The 22,154-nt window shown below is 34.2% G+C and overlaps 2 protein-coding genes across 5 annotated transcripts; both read left to right on the forward strand.

Moving 5' to 3' along the window:
• Window positions 1-451: 451 nt before the first annotated feature.
• LOC130802254 (DNA ligase 6) lies at window positions 452-11,877 on the forward strand. 4 transcript variants are annotated; one of them, XM_057666190.1, is made up of 19 exons: window positions 452-2,828; window positions 2,930-3,047; window positions 3,205-3,286; window positions 4,841-4,943; window positions 5,022-5,118; window positions 5,662-5,764; window positions 6,288-6,404; window positions 6,632-6,679; window positions 6,963-7,060; window positions 7,140-7,205; window positions 7,584-7,743; window positions 7,816-7,923; window positions 8,835-8,884; window positions 9,187-9,221; window positions 9,552-9,613; window positions 9,686-9,847; window positions 9,920-10,008; window positions 10,174-10,273; window positions 11,396-11,877. In XM_057666190.1, the coding sequence occupies exons 1-19, from the start codon at window positions 566-568 to the stop codon at window positions 11,702-11,704; spliced, it is 4,170 nt and encodes a 1,389-aa protein (XP_057522173.1). In that variant the 5' UTR covers window positions 452-565; the 3' UTR covers window positions 11,705-11,877. The 4 variants fall into 4 exon arrangements, 3 of the variants coding, with proteins under 3 accessions (XP_057522173.1, XP_057522174.1, XP_057522175.1); XM_057666191.1 differs by lacking the exon at window positions 11,396-11,877 and adding an exon at window positions 11,196-11,382 and having other exon boundaries at window positions 465-2,828; XM_057666192.1 differs by lacking the exon at window positions 11,396-11,877 and adding an exon at window positions 11,089-11,195 and having other exon boundaries at window positions 465-2,828.
• Window positions 11,878-13,295: 1,418 nt separating this feature from the next.
• LOC130802255 (2-hydroxyacyl-CoA lyase) lies at window positions 13,296-17,379 on the forward strand. The gene is made up of 2 exons (XM_057666195.1): window positions 13,296-14,819; window positions 16,759-17,379. The coding sequence occupies exons 1-2, from the start codon at window positions 13,410-13,412 to the stop codon at window positions 17,071-17,073; spliced, it is 1,725 nt and encodes a 574-aa protein (XP_057522178.1). The 5' UTR covers window positions 13,296-13,409; the 3' UTR covers window positions 17,074-17,379.
• The last annotated feature ends 4,775 nt before the right edge of the window (window positions 17,380-22,154 follow it).

Raw genomic sequence — 22,154 nt, forward strand, 5'->3', positions numbered from 1 at the left:
AGTATTACAATTGTCGTCCTAAATATTTTAATTATCATTTAAGATATACTCCTAATGGTTGATGAAAATTTAGAATTCGAATATACTGAATGCATATTAGACAAAATCATAATTTTATATAAAAACTTGTGTCATAATTATATCAAAATTTTTCCGTCAAAATAATAAAGGTACCTTTGATAAGTATCAAACAAATAATCAACAAATATAGTTTCCATAAAACTATACTAGATAATATTTAACATAATAATAATAATGATAATAATAATAATAATAATAATTTCGATTATAAACACATAATTAGAAATCATATTTACTACTATATATATATTGACAAAAAATATTAACATAGTAATCAAATTAATTTAATTTAGCCCATTTCAAAAAAAAAAAATTAATTTAATTTAGGTATAATAAGAAGTGAAAAGTAGAGTTGAAACCAACTATATACCGTACTTGCACGAGTAGTTAGTAACGTCTTTTGGCGCAAAACCCTGCAATAAACCGACCTCCAATCGAACAAAACCCTTTCGAAAATGTTCCGATAACCGCCATTAAAACCAGCATGAACATCACTGAAACCCTAAACCTAACCCTAAAATCCTCTGATCTCTATCTCCAAATCAAAAATTCGCTTTCTCCGTTGTCCATTTCGTCTCTTCCTCCATTTCCCCCTAATTTCCCAATATCAAAACTCATTCCGAAAACTCGTTTCATCATCGATGGCTTCCGAAATTCGGGAGATTTTTCATTCACCTACTTTCTCTCGCACTTTCATGCCGATCACTACACTGGTCTCACTTCCTCGTGGTCTCGCGGCATCATTTTTTGTTCTCAAATCACCGCGAAGCTCGTCATTGAAGTTATTGGAGTTCAATCGGATTTTGTTTATCCGTTACCGATGAATGAAACTGTTTTAATTGATGGATGTGAGGTAACTTTAATTGATGCTAATCATTGTCCTGGTGCTGTTCAATTTTTGTTTAAAGTTCCTCTTAATGGTGGTAAATTTGAACGTTTTGTTCATACCGGCGATTTTAGGTTTTGTAGTGATATGAAATTATTGCCTGTTTTGAGTAATTATGTTGGTTGTGATGCTGTTTTTCTTGATACGACCTATTGTGATCCCAAATTTGTGTTTCCTGTGCAAGACGAGTCTATTGATTATGTCGTTAGTGTGATTGAGAGGTTTGGGAGTGAAAATAGAAATGCGAGGAAAAGTGTTTTGTTTCTTGTTGCGACTTATGTTATTGGAAAAGAGAGGATTTTGGTGGAAATTGCGCGTAAGTGTAGGTGTAAGGTGTATGTGGATAGTAGGAAAATGACGATTTTACGTGCATTGGGATATGAGAATGAGGATGTGTTTACGGAAGATGAGTCGGCTAGTGATGTTCATGTTGTAGGGTGGAATGTTTTGGGGGAGACTTGGCCGTATTTTCGACCTAATTTTGTGAAGATGAAGGAAATTATGGTCGAGAAGGAGTATTCAAAGGTTGTGGGGTTTGTTCCTACTGGGTGGACTTATGAAGTGAAGAGGACTAAGTTTTCTGTTAGGAAGAAAGATTCGTTTGAGATTCATCTAGTGCCTTACAGTGAGCATTCAAACTATAATGAGCTTAGAGAGTATGTCAAGTTTTTAAAGCCAAAGTGCGTGATCCCTACAGTGGGCTCTGATGTTGAGAATGTAGATAGCAAACATGCTATTAAGATGCGAAAACATTTTGCAGGATTAGTGGATGAAATGGCTAACAAGCAAGAGTTTTTGATGGGTTTTTATCGTGTAACTGACAGAAAAGAAATAGTTGAGGTGGGTGATTCGGTGATTGAATTGGACAAGGGTGTAGAACAACTAAAAGATGCGTGTGACGTGAAGCAAGATCATAATAGTGGTTCGGTTTCTATGTGTTCTACAGCTGTTATGTGCGAACCAGGCTCAGAAGAATCTGCTTCTTTATGTGATAAAGAAAAAGATGAGATCTTGCAAGAGCTTCAGGACTGTTTGCCCAATTGGATATCTGTAAATCAAATGCTAGAACTTGTTAAAATATTCGGTAGAAATACTGTTGATGCTGTTTCTTATTTTTATGAACATGAAACGGAATTTTATGAGGAGTGTGGGAAACCTGTCCTACCGTGTCAGTCAAATTTGAAAACTGATTGCACAACGTCTTCGAATCACATTCTTGAGGAGAGCACTTCTGAAAAACTTGTGAAGTCACCAAAGCAAAGCCTCAAATTTCTGCCATTGAAGCAGTCAGTTGTTTGCAGTGGCTCCCCAGTTAAAAGGAAGAGGAACCCAGAGAATAAGCACAATAAGAAGGGAAAAGTTAATCCAAATGCTGAACCTGGTGGCATAAAGCAATCTACAATAACCAAGTTCTTCAGTAAAAGTAGTGGAGTAGTTAGTCCTGCAAGCATTGCTCCTCCCTTGTCCGGCACATGCTCTGAAGAAAAACGTTCATCTCCTGTACATTCCTCTAAGCTTTACGAGGAAGAGTTGAAGAAATTTATACAGGTTGTGGAAGGCAGTGAATTAATGAAAAGTTACGCTGCAGAACTTATGGAAAAGGCCAGAGGAAATATTGACATGGCACTGGACATGCACTATAGCAATTCTGAGGTTAGTCATGGTGGTAATCAGAAAAGTCTGAATGTTAGTAGCATATCAGCAACATGTGAAGTTCCAGAGGCTAGCCTCTCTAGCCAAGGGCAAGAAAGGTCTGAAGCTGGTGATAAAGTTTATAAATCTGTGCAAGAATCGTTGGCTGACAACATGGCTGCTAACTATGTATCACTACCACCTGAGAAGTATTCTCCGATAGAACATGGTCTGACTTAATTTCACTAAAATACAATTCTTGCAGTCTCTGGGTTTTAATGCCTCTTTTACTGGCCATTGTGGGCTAATTTTCGTGTACACTGCATGCAGCTTGCTGGAAGCAAGGTCAGCCTGCTCCATATTTACACTTGGCACGGACTTTTGATCTTGTTGAAGGTGAAAAGGGAAAAACTAAAGCTACCTCTATGCTTTCAAATATGTTTAGAAGGTTTTGTGTTGTGTTGTTTGTTGGTTTCATCTTTTTCATTTTCATTTCCCTTTGATGTTACCCCGAGATCTTTTTGAAATATATGTTATCTCTTGTTCTCGTGTCTTAAAAGCTTTCATCTTTTGATGATTCAGAATTTTCATATATTTGCTTGCAGTTTGGTGGCTTTGTCTCCCGAGGATGTTCTTCCTGCTGTTTATCTCTGCACAAATAAGATTGCTGCTGACCATGAAAATATGGTTGGTGATTTCTAGCTTCATATAAATTGTGTTTCTAGGTGATATTCATTGTTTTCGTTTACCACTTCTATTTCTAGTAATCCGCTTAACATAAATCAGTGCCACACTCTTTATTCTTTGAAGAGATTTTAATAGATAAGTAGAGTTCTTACCATTCACTAGTTATCCTTATAGCTGGGTCTCTGCTTAAAGCATGTAATAGGTCTTTTTTAATGTATAAAAGTGTTGGATTAGATACTGGTATTTTTTTGTTAAAGGAGAAAGGCAAAAGAAAATTCGGTAAAGTGAGACTGGAAGCTACTGGTTTGAACTGACAGCAGTGGAGAGGTCTCTTTAATTGTATAAGATTTCTTCAGAATGGATTTTAGAGTATGGAAAATTTCAGCTATGTCATTGAAGGTTGGCAGTTTTATTGAAGTGTCAAGTTAGACTGGTAGGATATATCAATTTTTATCAGCAGATAGATAGTTGTTCTGAACAAGTATCTTTTCATGTACCTTTTATTTTAAAGAAGCATTAAATGCATAAGAAATCTGTTCCCAACAATCGATAGGAAATAATCATTGAAACTATTTTGTAGGTGTAAACAACTCCATGCTTTTGTTGGCTTTGGAGTTTCAAGGGTAGGAAAGAGGAATCATTAATAATTCTGAATAGTTACACCAAAAATTTCCTGTTTAATGGTTTTTCCTCAACAAAATGGTTACAACTTTACATCGCTATAATCTTGCACAGAAGAGTATTGAACTTTTAGCCTCTCGAGCATGAACTTGATTTGTTTTGTGAAGTTATGCTAGATGCTCTTGGGTTTAAGAATGCTCATGGTTCCATCAATTTTTCGAATGGGGTTGCGGAGTGAGTTTTTTTTTTTTCTACTAGAGCTGATCAAACCTTGGGTTTTGTACTTTCATCTCCAAAATGGCTTTCATAAATGGCTTTGTATGTCCAGCTATGCTATTAATAATGAACCAAATTTATTTTCTTTACTAGATTTGGGATGGTTCTCCCAGTGGATCTGGCTAGGTTTTATTAGCTTAATGGCAAGCCAATGATAATGATTAATTTTACGAAATGGAATTAGTCAAAATCTAGGGTTGTCAGATGTCAACAACTCAACAATTATGTGAAGGATAAATTTTGGATCTGTTTGAAGTCTTCATTCTTTGGAAAATAATTTTGATTTACATTAGCACGTGACGTGAGCATGACCTATCTGAACTACAAGTGTTGTATAGAAAATTTTGAAGCAGAGGGGCCTTCACCCGATTTAGCTAGGGAAATAAGCTTTCATGATTTAATGTGGCATTCTAAATTTCCGAAATTCTGTAAAATGTGGCATCATTTCTTGCTTTAGAGAATTTTTACAACCTCATGTTTTGTAACTTTACAAGAGGCATGCTCATGAATAGTTAAGTTCATGTTTGATCTCTTTTCTCCCTTAATATTCCAGAAGTATTTGCTTTGGAGTTTTGATGGTGCTGGAATTCGCAATGGAAAATGTGCAGTTTTGGTTTGTTCAAAGTCTCAGGATATTTTTGCTTTATGTTAATGAAGGAACTAAACATTGGCGGGAGTTTGGTTGCATCTGCTCTTGAAGAGTCATGTGGAACCAATAGATCAAAGATAAGAGAAATGTACAACAATCTTGGTGATCTTGGTATGTGCTGGTCTATAATTTGTGTCATCATGATTTTTCAATGTATAGTTTTCATATGTTGATGCTAATTAATAATAGGGGATGTTGCACAAGAGTGTCGGCAAACACAGTCGCTGCTTGTCACTCCTTCACCCCTTTTGATTCGTGATGTTTATTCTACACTTCGAAAAATTAGGTAAGTTTTGATCACTGGTTCATTTTTTTCCTTGAGCTAAGGAGTGTTGTGTGATGTTAGCTAGGTACTTTAATTGGCTAAATTGGTGTCTGCGTTATATATGTCTCTCTTATCCCCTTAGGGATAGATTTATGTTGTTTGACTTTGAAGTTAGTGACTTAGTATATGTGCCCTTCTTATTTATGTGAAGACGCAGATGGTGTATTCAATCAAGGGTCATCTGCGAAAAACCCTTGTCATTACATGGGTAAGGTGGTTTACATTGACCCCCCAAGCCTGGTAGCCATTTATTGGCATTTGGGTAACAAAATGTTTTTCGTTTTATTTTTGAGGATATGGAACAACCGAAGCCTTTGTAATTGAATTTAGCCTTGTTTCATTTGGAATAAATAGCTTTATTATCAATCACTTCTTAAAAATATACCATTGTCTGGACAAGTTCCCTTAACTATTTCTTGTACTTACCTTCGCAATTATTGTATGGATTCTTCTTTGAAGCTTTTGAACAGTTGATTGTTTTCTTTAAAAATTTCGAATTCTCAGCGTACAGAAAGGCAATGGAAGCACAAGTAGAAGGAAAAGCCTCATTATCAGTATGATGCGATCTTGCAGAGAGAAGGAAATGAAGTTCATTGTCAGGACTTTGGTTAGTTATGCAATAGGCTCTTTAAGATAACATTTTTAAATGACTTTAGGTTATCTTGGATCAGATATTTGCCTTGATCATGTTTCATTTTGCTGTAAATTGGTGTGGGTTACCAGTACATCTAATACCTGATGGAAGTTTATTAGTCTTGAACTTTTCTTGCACGCTTGCGTTTTTGGACATTGTCTCTGTTCGGTTGTGCTCATATCAGATACAGTATGAGATGTTTGCCTTTTCGGTGATCTGAAAAGGCCAATTATTGGAAAGACTGCATTAGTCAATTGATTTTATATACAAACCCGAAACATTACGTTATGTTAAAACGTGTTATCATTGGGGCTTATCATTGTTATTATTTCCCTTGCATAGTTCTTCATTGTCTGGATTTGACTGCTGTATGACAATATATGTTCCTATTTGCACATCAATATGTTGGTGTAGGTGTATCTCTTTAAGTCAGCATATATGTTTCTTACAGCTGATGAAATAGATTTTTGTATTGCTATCGGTATCCATTCTTCAGGTGAGGAACCTACGAATTGGAGCCATGATGAGAACAGTTCTTCCAGCATTGGCTCAAGCAGTGGCACTGAATAGTTATGATGAAGAAGCTGGCAAAAATCTGAAGCAATTGCTTCAGGTTGGACACCTAAACATTTTTTTAGCTTTCAGGAAACTTATTCTTTCTAGTTGTGTGAGGTATTGGTATTGCCACAAAATATATATATTTTTTTTCATCATGTTGTTTTCTAAATGTTGATATAAAAAGTGAAATTATCTGTCCATCTTTTGGAAGTAAAGAGCTGTTGGTTGCTTGCAAGATGTGGTATCCTATATTCATATTGTAATGTTTTTATTTGCTTATAGGGCCTTTCTACAGCTGCTATTGAAGCTTATAATATTCTTCCGGACTTGGTAAGTTTTGTCTATCCTCCTCTATTAGGTGCTGTATTTTTCCTTTTTAAACAAAGAAACTTCTCATAATTTTCAAATGCATGTGGTGGATGCCCAGTTTATGATAATCCACTTTATTTAGATAGCTACACTAAATGAATTTATTTGTGATAAACTGCTTGTATGTCGTTTCCTTCACATATGTCATATGACCCTTTTATTAGAGTTGTTAAGCCTTAGTGCATGATAGTTCTTGGTCACTGTCTGATGTAATTTCTGACACACTTCCATCTTTGTTATGAAGAATTTGCTCGTGCCTTCTCTTATGAGCAAAGGCATAGAGTTTTCCGCCTCTACATTGTCTATGCGACCAGGTGTTCCTATTAGGCCCATGCTTGCTAAGTAAGTTCTTTGATATGCTCCTTCTTTGATAATGCGTTTTCATTTGTGTATTCATTGAGATTTGTTCCCACTGTTACAGAATAACTAATGGGGCTCCGCAATTACTGAAAATATTCCAGGATAAAGCCTTTACTTGTGAGTACAAGTAGGTACCTAATACCTTCAATTTCGGCGTGCTTAATATTGGATGCTTCTAGCCATATCTGTTTTTGTCGAATAGTTTAAACGCTTATTTTCACCCGTGTCTCGTAATTGACAAATATCGAATTCATATTTTATGCACCATTTCAATGGCTGAAAAGCTACATCTGAATTTTGGGCTTCTTGGTGCTATATTATAATTTATCTTTGCACTTGTCTCCAGTGGAGGAAAGTTTTTTCTTGCCCTTTTAGTGTACCACACATGCTTAAATTTTCCCAGTAAAAATGGAATTCATTGATCAAACAAGTTGATGGTCTTGAGTCTTAATTTATCCTTTGAGGCAGTTTCCAAATACTTGTGGAATTCATCCTATTTGTGTAGGTATGATGGTCAACGTGCACAAATTCACAAACTCGCTGATGGTTCTGTGCGCATCTTCTCAAGAAATGGGGATGAGACAACTTCAAAATTTCCAGATTTAGTGAATATTATTCTGGAGTTATGTAATCCTTGTGCAGAGTCTTTCATTATTGATGCAGAGGTATTCCCTTGCCTCCTCTTGTGCGTGTATTTCCTCTTTTGTCTTCATTGAGGATATTAATTTTGTTTTCAGGTGGTTGGAATTGATCGAAAAAATGGACATAAGTTTTTATCCTTTCAAGAGCTATCTGCTCGAGAGAGAGGAAGCAAAGATTCCTTGGTTTCATTGGATAGAATCAAGGTAGAAGCTAATACATATGTATTAGTAATGTTCTTGTCATTTACTATAAGGTGTTTTCACTGCTGCCTTGTTCGTTCTAGACGTTTTCTTTTGGATATCGTCTAGGTGATTTCTTTGTTATCTAGTTGTTTTAGACATGTGTCCTTTGGGATATCTTGCAGATCACTGGATTATTTTTTGTTTCTGCTGGCACTTTGTCGTTTCAAACATGATATATTCCTTTTTGCCGACTCCATTTTAGAATCAAAAGTTTATCAAATGCTCAATATCATATGTTTAGTGGAATTTTATTTTCTGATGACATTTAATTACATTTATACTGGTAGCCTAAATTTCACCTAATTCGCTAATTCTCCTATTAATTAAGAAAAATGTTTGGTTTTGGTTCATGTTTAGCTTATTTTTAGTGAACGGTTATTTTCTTTCAATGTACAGAATATTGAGGGAGTTTCCAAAGATATGAGGTTTGTGTGAAATTCAGATTGATAGAAAATTTGATTTTTTATTCAGGGACCTCCATCCATGAAGAATTTTCAGGCTACTATTTTATTTTGATTCAGGAGGCTAGTATCATCTATTAAGAAATGATTGTATGTAGGTGTGTGTGATACAAGACTGATGATAATCGCTTAAGTGCCTCATAAAAAGATTTACAATGAATTGCTTATCTGGGGGAGTTCAGTAGATAGTCTTTGTGAAGTATAATGATTCAAGTGTTTACAGTTATTAGTTGGAGGGAATTTATGATTGAGAAAATACTTGGGTCAGTTGTCATACTGTATTGAGGCCTAGAATGGAAACTTGTGTTTTATCTACTGTATTTTCAACTGGCCCATTTATAATCTTCAGTTATGTGTTTGTTTGAGTCCCCTTAAAGTTAATAATATTCTTGCAATTAAATTGGATTTCAGGTTGACATCTGTATTCTTGCATTTGATGCCATGTTCGTCAATGGAGAGAAGTAATTATCTACCCTTTTTCTAGATTATTGCCAAATAACAAAAAAAATTTAATTCAGAACTATACTTTAATTTCTCCCTTTTGTTGTACTTCGTTACTTTGCGTTTTGTTGGCAACTGTTGCTTGTTATACATTAAGCTTGCTTTGTTGTCCTGTCTGTCGTGCGACTGCAATATTATTGATGACTCCTACAGTCCTGCATTTCTTTTTTAAATGATCTTGCATCTTTTTTTGGTAACAAAGCGTTTGTGAACCTGATTGAAGAAAATTTTGTGCTGACTTGCTACATACTATTTGGTCCAGGTTATTGGATTCCCCACTTAGGCAAAGACGGCAGCGTATGTACTTTTTCATCCTATGATGATTTAATGTTTGTTTATATTCATCTATTTGTAAAAGAACCACTATGATGTTATCTACCAAAGGTCTATCGGATACATCCTCTTTGCTAGTGTTATCACTAGCAAAGATAAGGTTGCGTACATCTGACCCCTAAGCTTCACACTAGATGAAGCCACTTAATGACATTGGGGTAATGGAATTTTGTTGTTCTATCTACCTAATTATAAAAGAACCACAATACTTTGACCAAAAGAATGAAAGAATGTTTTTTTTTTGCTGGTGACAATAGTTTTTGACAATTTCCCTTCTATCTTTAAAATGCACAGGTATGAAAGATCTCTTTTGTCGAGAGAAACCAGGTTTTTTTGAATACGCAAAGGAAATAACTGTGAGTGTTCATATTTGTTCATCAAGTTTGACATTTTTGATGGATTCGTGACTCTGGTCACTTTTTTCTCAGGTAGAAGCAGATGAAGCTCTTCCGGACAGTGAAGATGCTTTGAAAAAGATAAATATTTTCCTGGAAGATGCGTTTAAGTCTTCTTGTGAAGGAATTATGGTTAAGTCACTAGATGTTGATGCTGGTTACTATGCTTCAAAACGTGCTGATTCATGGTTGAAGGTGTTTTTCTTACTTTCACTGTTAAATAGTATATTGGTATTAACCATTTTTGACAATATTCTTTTTTTACAGGTAAAGCGAGATTATATGGATGGGGTAGGGGACTCCCTTGATTTAGTCCCCATTGGTGCCTGGTATGGTAATGGGAGAAAGGCAGGATGGTAATACTAAAATTTTTCCCTTATGATTAACCTTTATTTGGCCTTTTAAAAATTTTTTTATTATCTTAATGTGTCGACTTACCTCAAAGTGCAGCATTTAACACAAACAATTTCAAGTTTGTGTAATGTATATTTTTGTTTTATTCGTTTTTTTATTTATTTCAGGTATAGTCCTTTCCTAATGGCATGTTACAATCCTGATTCCGAGGAATTTGAAAGCTTATGCCGTGTAATGACCGGATTTACCGATGTTTTTTACAAAGAGGTAATCTCTGACGATATCTTGTACTGATATATATACTACCATTTTATCCTCTTTTATATTTTGGGAAAAGTGGGATTGAGGGGAGTTGCTAAAGTGCGACTATATGTATTGTTTGAGTGGCGACTTACAAGGGCCATACTATACTGCCTTATTTGAGAAATTCTTTTTTAAAATGTCCACTTTCCAACTTGACAGTGACACACTTGGTTATCACTGACTATGCTATATACAGCTTTAACAAGCAAACATGTATGAAAAGTTGCCGAATATGCCTGCATTGAACCCGAAAGTTAACCATAATTATGCGGGACCTGCTAACAATCCAAGCATACTGTGATGTTCACTTGAGATCAGACTCATACTTTAACTGATTACTTTGGGTTTGGATCCAACCTACATTTGAGGTAAGCATGACAAGCACTGGAGATCAATCCAAACCCGACCTGCACCCAAACGGCAATGTCACTAACTCGAACTAACCTGACCTGAGATTTGATTTGACCCAGCTTGTGATTGATCCGACCTGCTAGTTACCCGATCTGATAGCCTCTCGACATGCGACTAACCCAACCTAATATGAAAATAACCCATAAGACCTTAATTGACGCCCTTAGATCAACCAATTCGTTAATTACTTGAAGAATTATTGGAAGTATAACCGACTTAGACTTGAAATGTATTGATTATTGAATGTAGTCCGGATATGGTATCGACTCATCTTGCTATAGACTTGGCATAGTTCCATTGAGTAACATAACATTGACCCTAGCTGCAAAATCCAATTGACTTTTAATGGACTATATATTTTTTTTCAGCTTCTCTTGTGAGAGACCGTCTCTCAAAGAAACGACCTCAAAACAAGAAGTGGTCTCATTGTCAAATAATCTTTGATATCTAGTATTGGTCCTATTGTTGGTTTTAGGTCTGGAATGATGGAAGTTTTCATGGGTTTTCTTCTGTGGGAAGAGGTATTGGAAAGAGTTTTAAAAGTGCATATTTCTGATGAAAAACGAGTTATGCATTTTCATTCCTCGGATTTGCTATGTACCCTTTCATGATGGTCTTTTATTGTTGAGTTGTGCTAAGAGCTTGTATCGATCCTTCTAATTATTTAAATTACAGATGAAGGGTTTTTTCTCTGGAGACAAGATCTTGCCCCAAAAACCCTTATATTACCGGACAGATGAAATTCCTGATGTGTGGTTTTCAGCTGAAACGGTATGGGAGATAAAAGGTGCAGACCTTACTGTATCACCAGTTCACAAGGCTGGTGTTGGAATCGTTCATCCTTCACGAGGTATTTCAATGAGGTTTCCGAGATTTATACGTTCTCTCTCAGACAGACGACCAGAAGATTGTAGTACATCGACAGATGTTTCTGAAATGTTTCATTCTCAGACTCGGAAAATGGATGTAAGTGGTGTTCATTAGACTTTTAGAAGATGTATATAGAATTTGTGTTAAATTTAAATTAATTTAGGTGCGTGTAAATGCAATTTTTTGCCAGTTCCATAATACTATGTTACTCTTATATCCATGACTTTGGACAAGTCCTAGTGCCGAACATGGCTATTTAATGAAATGAACAATATTTTGAACCAAAATTGGAGCGATGTCCGAGTGTCAAGTGTCCGATACGGGTGTTCTTTGGCAAGACACACGTTTGATACTACTAATGTAATCTTGATGAACCCTTCATTGGTCTTTTTTTCTAGATAATTTTCTCCCTTTTGTACTTGTTTTTAGGATTACTCCACCTAATTTGAGGATTTATTCTAATACAATTTTTTTTTTGCTTTAAAAAAGCCAATTAGCCAATTAGTAATCCATCTCAATACTCATCATCAAACATTCAACCTGCCATAATTTGTGGATATCAAATTCAACTTTGCTTTCCCCATTAATTGTATTAGCGTGACGTTTACCCAACCTTGGTTTTCATATTGTACACATCATTACTTTTTTTTGAAGGATTGTCCACATCATCACTTAGTTACTCTTAAAGTCTTAATTTGGGGGAAAACAAAAGTTTTAATTATTAATTTTGGGTAAAGTAGGTTAACCCAAATATGATTTGATCTTTTAAAGTACTCTTCTTTTTTTTATTTTTTTTTATTCTAGTTTTCAATGTAAATTTTAAACATCAATATCTCTAAATACACATAATAAAAAAGTATATTATACATAATAAAAAAGTATATATTAAGACGAATCTAATGAGATTTTACATGGATATAAAAACATTAGAGAATGGAGGGAGTATAAGTTAGTTCAGCAGTTGAATATTTATTCTTATGACTTATGTAAAAATTAATTTTCTTTTCTGCTATAATAGGAAATTCTTCTTACCTGAAAAAAAAAATAAGAAGATACTTGAAGTAATCAAATGACCTAACGTAGTGTATATGTATTTTCAGATTTTGATAGACATACATGTATTTGGTTTGTATTAAATTCGTTTTTGGTTTGTTTTTTTACAACTTAATTAGAGCATGTTGTTTTCTCTACATATTTTCCATCTTTCCTATTAAGTTTATACTTATCAAATACTAGCGATCAGGTCATGAGGGTAAACATTTTAGTTACACAATGTGACATTTTTAAATTTTTGAGTTTAGTCAATTAAAAATAATATTAAAGTTAAATGTAATTGTAACTCAAATGAAAAGATATAATCTTTACAATTAGTAATTTTTTTTCCAATAAATTACATTAATTGTTAACTTACCCGTCTAAACTTATAACTTAATCAATAAGATTATTTAAATGATAATTTCTCTTGTTAAGAGTCATTAAACTACGTTAAGTGCCAATGAAAATATGAACGGTCAATTTTAATTCTCAACCATGTATTTATTTTAATTTTAGTTACTCTTTGTAATTATCAATTTTTATAAACTCAATTTATTTTAAAAACTTAAATTAAGTTTTTTAAAAATATTTTTAAGATTAAACTAAACTTAATATGACAATTATTGGATGTTCCCCACAAATTCAAAATTTCATATGCAAAAAATCAAAACTTAACCATATTTGTCCTTAAATTTAATCTACACTCTACTCCATACTCACCAGTCATCATTCATTAACAACCATTCCAAAAGAACCCACCAAATTCTCCTTGCTTTCCTCAACAATGGCGGAAAATTCCCCTCAAATCGACGGGAATTCGCTCATTGCAAAATCCCTAACCCGTTTCGGCGTAACCCACATGTTCGGTGTCGTCGGAATACCCGTAACCTCCGTAGCTACCCGTGCAGTTTCACACGGTATCCGTTTCATTGCTTTTCACAACGAACAATCCGCCGGTTATGCTGCTTCTGCTTACGGGTATCTTACCCAGAAACCCGGAATCCTCCTTACAGTATCCGGCCCGGGTTGCGTTCATGGACTTGCTGGGCTTTCCAACGCCCAAATCAATACTTGGCCTATGGTTCTCATTTCGGGATCTTCCGATCAACGTGATTCGGGTAAAGGTGATTTCCAAGAACTTGATCAAATATCTGCTGTTAAACCTTTTTCTAAATTATCAATTAAACCTACTTCAATTAGTGAAATACCCATGTCAATTTTCCGGGTTTTAACCCAGGCAGTATCGGGTCGGCCTGGTGGGTGTTATTTGGATTTACCCACTGATGTTCTTCATCAGACCATATCAGTTTCTGAAGGGGATGAGTTAATTTCAATTGCTGAGAAAGAAATGCAAAGAATCGAAGTAGAAGAGTTAAACAATTCTAATATTGCATCAAATTCTGAGGTTCAAAAAGCTGTAAATTTGCTAAAAGAAGCTAAAAAACCATTGATTGTATTTGGAAAAGGAGCAGCTTTTTCAAGAGCTGAAGATGAATTGAAAAAATTAGTGGAAAGTACAGGAATTTCCTTCTTGCCTACTCCAATGGGGAAAGGATTGATTTCTGATAATCATGAGCTAGCGGCCACCGCAGCTCGGTCGCTTGCTATAGGGCAATGTGATGTTGCACTTGTAATTGGGGCTAGGCTAAATTGGCTCCTTCATTTTGGGGAACCCCCAAAATGGTCCAAAGATGTGAAATTTATATTGGTTGATGTTTGTGAGGAGGAAATTGAGTTAAGGAAACCTTGTGTTGGTTTAGTTGGTGATGCTAAGAAGGTTGTAGGAATGATTAATAAGGTCATAAAGGATGATCCCTTTTGTTTAGGGAAGAATCATCCTTGGATTGAGGCGATTTCAAAGAAGGTTAAGGATAATGTGAGTAGGATGGAAGGTCAATTAGCTAAGGATGTTGTGCCCTTTAATTTTTTCACTCCTTTGAGGATAATTAGGGATGCTATAATTGGTTTAGGGAGCCCTGCACCGGTTTTGGTGTCTGAAGGGGCAAATACGATGGATGTCGGTCGTGCTGTGTTGCTTCAGACCGAGCCTAGGACGAGGCTGGATGCTGGTACTTGGGGTACAATGGGGGTTGGTTTAGGTTATTGTATCGCTGCTGCTGTGGCGTGTCCTGATCGGTTAGTGGTTGCTGTTGAAGGCGATTCTGGTTTCGGGTTTAGTGCTATGGAAGTTGAGGTATGACTATTTTCTTTCCTATATCAAAAACCATTTTTAATTTGAATTGTGCTACATATAACAGAGAAAAATGTTTCTCTAGTTGGTTATGTATCCATGTAGAGATGAGTATTACCCTATGCTATATTGATATTCTCAATTTCCTCTAGTTGAATAAATTGTAGGTATGTAGCTATATATGCATTTTGTTACATTATGTTTTTTGTGGGTGAATTAGTGAATCATGGTATTGTTTTTTTAAGTACCTCAATGCCTCTAAGGGCACCCCCACCTAGGGTGGGGTGGGGTTTGGGCTGTTGGATTTATGCAACCTTACCCTTTAACAGTGATAAGACCGACAAAGAGTTTGTTTTTGATCAGTGTCACGTGATTTGCTAATATCCTGGCGAATCACGAATCGAAAAAAGTGAATTATGGTTGGTTGTGGGCTATTCTTGGGTATATGTGAGTGAATTGCGAATTAAAAAAAGCAAATTAGCTAGCGAATTATGTTACACTGTTTCCAATTGACCCATAGTAACAAATGTCGTGTGCAACTTCATAAACATAGGTTCACATGTTGTTGAATTAAACTAATTTAGCTATGTTACTTAAAACTATGCTATGAATTTTCGGTTTTAGGAGTATTTATTATTGTGAAAAGGGCTGGTTGTCCTCTTTAGAGTATTAACTTTCAAGGGAGATTAAGAGATCTTTGGCATCCTGTGAAGACTCCATTTTCATCTATTAAGTGAATCAATGTTTGATTTGACAATTATAAAAAAGGTTTTTCGTATGCATAGCCTAGTTTCTTTCACCGACTTTTCGCTTTCCAGCTATCTATTTATCTCCTCTCATTTTCTTGATGCTTTCTACTGCTTTGTGCGAGTCCTTCTCTATCAGATGTGTGCATATGAAGACATTTTGCGATGAACTTTCATTGTCTTTGACTCTTTTATCTATATTGTTTCCGGGTAACCTTTTCATCGTATGCTGCACATTAAATTTCATTTGAGGGAGAATTCAAGAGCTTGTCCCGGCTCAGTATTTTGTTGAGACTGTTTTCAGCTTACTGTCAAGAGACAAGAACTCTGAAGCAGGCCTAGTGGTATCGACATAGAAATGTCTTAACAATCATGAGCCTTTTCATGTGATGATCACCTTGATGTTGTGGCTAAATCTTAGGAAGTAGGAGCTCACCTTCTGTAGATAATTCTACTTTGTTTCCGTTGTCGCCCACATTCCACATATTCTTACAATATTTTGGTTTTAATGAATAACTTAAATATTTTTGGCGGGGCTGGGCCCTTGTCTGCCGACCTTATGATCCGCCATTGATTGATTGATTGATGCAATAACTTAACTGTGGAATGAGATCTTATTAGTTTATGACATTTTAACGCTTTACGCCCTTTGCCCTAAAGGCACTACTTTTTCGTGAAGTTGCCACTTACGACAGGGTAGATGAAGGGAAAGGACAGAGGGAAATACTATATATCCTAGCCTTGTGCTCTTATCTTTGAAGTTAAGAAGGCTACTTCAGCTAACCCTTATCCCTATATCGGCAAGCCATCGATTTGTCCGCTATTTCACGATACCAAATATTAGTATAAGATAACTCTTTAAGCTAGGCATCTACTTCTTGGTGCGTTTAGTTCCCATATCTTATTGAGCTAACGAACGTTTTCTGTTTTTTTGTATTCTAATGGACAAAAGGCGTTCTTCGCCTCTTTAAGTTGCGTGAATTGGGAAGAATTTGTTTCATATCAACAGTGTTAAGCCTGTGCTTAATTTAACGCTTAAGCTTGCCAAAGGCAGGACTCGGAAGCATCGATTAATGTGGATGTCGATATGTGTTAGTTATCTGTTCGAAATTCAGTATTTTTCTTGTTCGAACATTAGTATGCTACTGAATTTACAGTTATAATATCTGATTCTTTCGTTATCGAAACTTCTGCAGACAGTTGTTCGATATCAGTTGCCTATCGTAGTTATAGTCTTCAATAACAGTGGAGTATACGGTGGCGATAGGAGAAGTCCAGAAGAAGTTACGGGTCCTCATAAAGACGATCCTGCCCCGACTTCCTTTGTCCCGGAAGCAAAATACCATGTAATGATGGAAGCTTTCGGGGGCAAGGGCTATCTCGTTAGAGACCCGGCTGAACTGAAGTCGGCCTTGGATGAATCATTCTCCGCCAGGAAACCCGCAGTAATCAACGTCATAATCGATCCTTTTGCTGGTGCCGAAAGTGGGCGGATGCAGCACAAAAACTAAGGTAGAATAATATGAAAACATTCGTTGGATGGAATACGCTCACGAAAATTACTGCCCTTTGTACCGTAAGTATGTGATTTTTCGAGTCGAATGAACATCCACGAAAGTTGTAATAAATCGACATTAGACAGTTTGATTCGGCGTTTGTCTTGTATTTGAAGTTGTTGGAGTGTATTAATTGTAATCTGTATTTTAGAGAGGTGTACATCATTCAAGCCTGAAATGCTTGCTGATCAAAATAGGATTTTGAAGCATATTATCTATACTTCATATTGTAATGTAACAAACCATGGACATTTTTCTTCCTTTTTCTTGGTCTATTTACATTCAATTTTCTTTTCAAAAATATTTTTTTCAAATCAAATAATCTTTCTATTCTTCTCATTTTGCATCACTTTTATTTTAATTTGACCAATTGATTTTGCACACTTTTAATTTTTCATCTCAAATATTTTTGTATAATTTTTTAACTTATTTTCTCTTTCCATTAAATTTCACTCATTTTACAACTGGTGAAAGATAAGAGGGACAAAAAAAGTATCATGAAGCATTTTCTCTATAACTTTACCAACAAGTAAATGGACTGCTAATGGTCACGAGATTCACAATTCCATTTAGTTATATTGAAATGCGTAAAAGTCTTATATGAACTTAGTTTACAAAAAAATATTATGCAATTTTTATTTAAAGAGTATAATCAAATTGTTTAAGTAGAAAATGAGGAAATATTTTTTTTAAAATGTAGTATAATATTTCTATATGGATGAAGTTCATAAAAATCCACTCAATTAATTATTAATGCATGTCACTTATTTTGAGAAGCAATGTAAGTCATAAACGCAGAATGTAGCTTCAATGTTATATCTTAGTATTGAAGTTGAATTAGCAATTCAATGTATACCAATGTGCAACAATCTTAAGCTTAAACCGTTCTACTCTAGTTGGTTAGGATACTCGGCTCTCACCGAGAGACCCAGGTTCAAGTCCCGGCAATGGAATTTTTTTTTTTCTTTCTTATCATGTTTTGCACAAAATTTATCAATCCATTAGAAATATAGACCTCAAAATAGAAGAAAATTAAACATTAAATAGTAAATACTAAATACCATCAAAATTATAACAACAATGGCATTTGGCATTTGATCCCAATTCCCATCAATACAAGGTATGAGATTGTATTTTGATGTTAATAATTCTTTATCATCAAACTAACATCCGGTAATCTTAGATCTACAAGTACAATACGGTACAACCAAATTAAACATCAAAATAATCTCAACTTATTCTAGATTTCAAAAATTTTATTCATAATTCTTTTTTTTTTTTTTTTTTTTGGGCGACTTTGATGATATCTTCTATGAGCGGGAATATGATGGCGACGAAGATTAATAATAGATCACTTGAGGTAGCATCTTCATCTTCTTCTTCATTCAACTGTTTAATAAGATGATCACTTAGTAAGGCCTAGGAGGTGGAGGTGGGCCATGACGAGGCAGAGGAGTAGGTGGCCCGTACGGGTCACGATCCATATATGGTGGTGAATTCGGGCCGTATGGATCACGGGCCATGTATGGTGGTGGAGGTGGACCTGGAGGTCCATGATGATGATGAGGTGCTGATCCATAGGGAGGTGAGGGTGGGCCTGGTGGCCCGGGATGGTGATGAGGTGTTGATCCATAGGGAGGTGAGGGTGGGCCTGGTGGCCCGGGATGGTGAGGAGGTGCTGATCCATAGGGAGGTGAGGGTGGACCTGGTGGCCCATGGTGAGGTGCTGACGTCAAGGGTGGGCCTGGTGGCCCAGGAGGGTGGTGAGGTGCTGATGCATAGGGAGGTGAGGGTGGGCCATGAGAAGTTGGATGATGATAGTAATTGGGTTGTGGTGGTGCGGGGCCATGTTCGTGTCGAGAAGCGTATGCCGGTGCTGATGATGGTGGTTGTGGTGGTGGCGGAGCATAAGGATCAAGAGGTTGTGGTCCTGGTGGATAAGGATTTCTATAAGCCATTATTTTGTTGTTTGTATGAAGCTAGCTAGTATTGAGTATTGACAAAATAGGGAAGAAGTTTCGTGAATTGGTTTAGTTAGTGAGTAGACTATTAGCAATTCTTTTAATATTGTTTAGGTCGGTGAAGTTGAAGTAAGTCTAAAATATCAAAAGAGATATGAAAATCATGTCTTATCTCTATTAGAATAAATACTATTTTTCAAATAAAGTTTTTATTTAATTTTTCTCTTCTTGTAATCCATAAAAAAATCTCAGAGATTAATTTTTATTTTTATTTTTATTTTGTTATTTACTCTTATTGACTCTTTGTTTTCTAATTTTTTGACTGTGTATTTATGAGTCTTAATTTATATTTTAGTCTTTATTTATAAGTTTAAATATAGTTAAGTGAGATATTATTTAATTTGTCTTAATATTAATTTTATTAATAATAATCTTTTTTATGATTTTTAATAAATTATGTAGAACTAGAGATATTTAAGGTTTTGTAATCCAAGATAGTCTGAAGGAAAGCTTAGAATTTTACCCAAAAAAAGTGGTACTAGTTTCAAGGAATACAAGATTTGATTTTCAAAACTTTTAAGATTAAGTTAGTTCATTGACAAAAAACTACAGTATTTAATTAGACCTATATACTCAATAGGGGTATTTTTCTATAAAATACTATAAATATTTTAACGTGAAACATATACTTTTCTATGATTCTATCTCTTTAGTTTTGATTCAGAGGCCCTCTTGATCTTTATACATTTATATTTTGATTTTTGTATTATATTTTCTCTTCTGATTTCATTTATAAAATTATTTTTGTTCTATTTCATCTGTATAATTCTTGTATTTACTATATACTTACATATTTTCTCATTAAAAATTAATAAAAAATAAATTTCTTATGATAAAAATACCTTATTATTATTATTATTATTATTATTATTATTATTATTATTATTATTATTATTATCAAAAATTAATAGATATATAATATCTAGAAGTATATAACATCAAATGAATAGGCCCGTGCCCACTTTCCACCCTTAAAAATAATACTAGTAGCCTCAAAGGCTCAAACAATCCATGTGGTGTTGAGTCATTTTCAATGCAAGCTGCCGCTCCATCTTACCATGAATATTAAATGGATTGTCTTCTCCTTTACCCCACTAAAAATTACTACTTCCTCCGTTTTGATATTGTTGCTACATTTGTATGGGCACGGGAATTAAGAAAAGTGATTGACCTACACTGTAGCTGATTATTTACTTTATAGAGTATAGTATTTTATTATTGTTAATTGAAAAAGAAAAAGGAAAAATAGGTTGTTAGGTTACTTTATAGAGTATAATATAGTATTTTATTATAAAATATAGAGTATAGAATAGGATAAAAATATGGGTAGGTAGAACTTTAAATGATTGTTTTATTACTAAAAACGGAAATGTGGCAAATAATATGAAATTGCCAAAAATAGAAAATGTAGCGGGTATTATGGAATGGAGGAAGTATATTTTATTGTGTATTTTTTTCATTTGCTTTTTAGACGGTTTTTTATTTTTTTTTTAATCTTTAATATCTCTGATTACGAATCATAAAAAATTATAAAAAAAATATGATAATAAAGTATATAATAAGACAAATCTAACAAAATCTCACATGAATCATACGTTATACTAGAAAACTTAGAAAATTTTAAGTGTCACAATTAAAGAGAGTTATTAAATGAAACTCATTTATTAGCTAAAGAAAAATAAAATGACATTTAATCTTGACCAATATCACTACCATTAAATTATCTTTCATTAGCTTTATTTTTAGTTAAATTGAGTAAATTAAAGAATACTTTATAATATAATACATTATATATTGTTGACAATTTTTAAAATTACAGAGTTAATTTATACATATATATATCAAAACTGAGTGTTTCTAATGCATAATATCTCATGTTTTTTTTTCAAATATCATATTTTTATATATATCAATGTTAAAAAAACCGTGCAATATTGCACAAGTTTCTACACTAGTATATTATTTTATTTTTTATATATCTCTTAAAAATCGTAGTTAAATTTCCCTCCTTAAGATAAAAAATTATAAATGAGAATATTAGAGAACAGAAGAAATATTTAATACTACCTCCTATTCAGCTGAATTGTCCCATTTTTTTTGGCACTATTCACTTATCACTCTTAATTTGTATTTTACTCTTAATCTATAAGTTAAAACATAGTCATATGGGATCTTGTTTGATTTGTCTCAATACAAGGATTATTAATATCAACTTTTTATAATTTTTAATTAAGCATAATTTGAGATATTAAGAGTTAAAATGTTGTCTCGGCAAGTGTGAAAAGTCAAATGGGACAGTTCAGCTGAATAGGAGGGAGTATAATATTCGATATTGATACTTTGGTAGGAGAAACTTAAAGACCCAGATCTCGTCTAGAGAATATGGTACTTGCTGACATCTAATCCTCCTAAAATAAATTCAGAACTTGGTACATCATAAATATATCACTTTAATTAATGGATATATGATGTTTGCTATTATTAATGACTCAAATTATGCAATTATTTTATATTATAGTAATAAATTTTTACAAATAACTGAAAATTACCATGAAATAAAACAAATTATTTTCTGTTTTTAATAAATGTATAGAGATATGATATGATTTTTTTTTATGCATATCATATGATTTTCTTACAATGATCCCATCTGTTGATTCATCATGAATGATCCTAACTTTTTAGGTTATTTGTTATAAACATCATTAACATTTTGGTGATTTGGTATGGTATGTCAATCTTCCTTTTTTATTGTGATTTGTTAAGTAACTGGTTATTCTCATGCAATCCGAAAAAATTACTCTTAAAGTTGGGATTATTCATAGTTAATCAATAAGTGAGTTTATTATAAGAAAATTATGAAAAATGTTAGATTATTTTGGATAATTCTCATCATCATAATAATCTAATCAATACTCAGTGTATCCCGCTTATAAGAAAACTATGATGAGGGTCTATGGAGGGAAGAAAGACGGCAACTCATACCCATAAAGAAGAGTGCGCTCAAAGAGTCTC

The sequence above is a fragment of the Amaranthus tricolor genome, chromosome 16, assembly GCF_026212465.1.
Source record: "Amaranthus tricolor cultivar Red isolate AtriRed21 chromosome 16, ASM2621246v1, whole genome shotgun sequence".
Classification (NCBI taxonomy): domain Eukaryota; kingdom Viridiplantae; phylum Streptophyta; class Magnoliopsida; order Caryophyllales; family Amaranthaceae; genus Amaranthus; species Amaranthus tricolor.

Bases quoted from the DNA above. Each gene is read 5' to 3' on its own strand.
- LOC130802254 (XM_057666190.1), top strand. From the start codon at position 566: ATGAACATCACTGAAACCCTAAACCTAACCCTAAAATCCTCTGATCTC. The intron at 2,829-2,929 runs GTCTGACTTAAT...CACTGCATGCAG, and splicing joins GTATTCTCCGATAGAACATG to CTTGCTGGAAGCAAGGTCAG. The intron at 7,744-7,815 runs GTATTCCCTTGC...TTTTGTTTTCAG, and splicing joins CTTTCATTATTGATGCAGAG to GTGGTTGGAATTGATCGAAA.
- LOC130802255 (XM_057666195.1), top strand. From the start codon at position 13,410: ATGGCGGAAAATTCCCCTCAAATCGACGGGAATTCGCTCATTGCAAAA. The intron at 14,820-16,758 runs GTATGACTATTT...AAACTTCTGCAG, and splicing joins TTAGTGCTATGGAAGTTGAG to ACAGTTGTTCGATATCAGTT.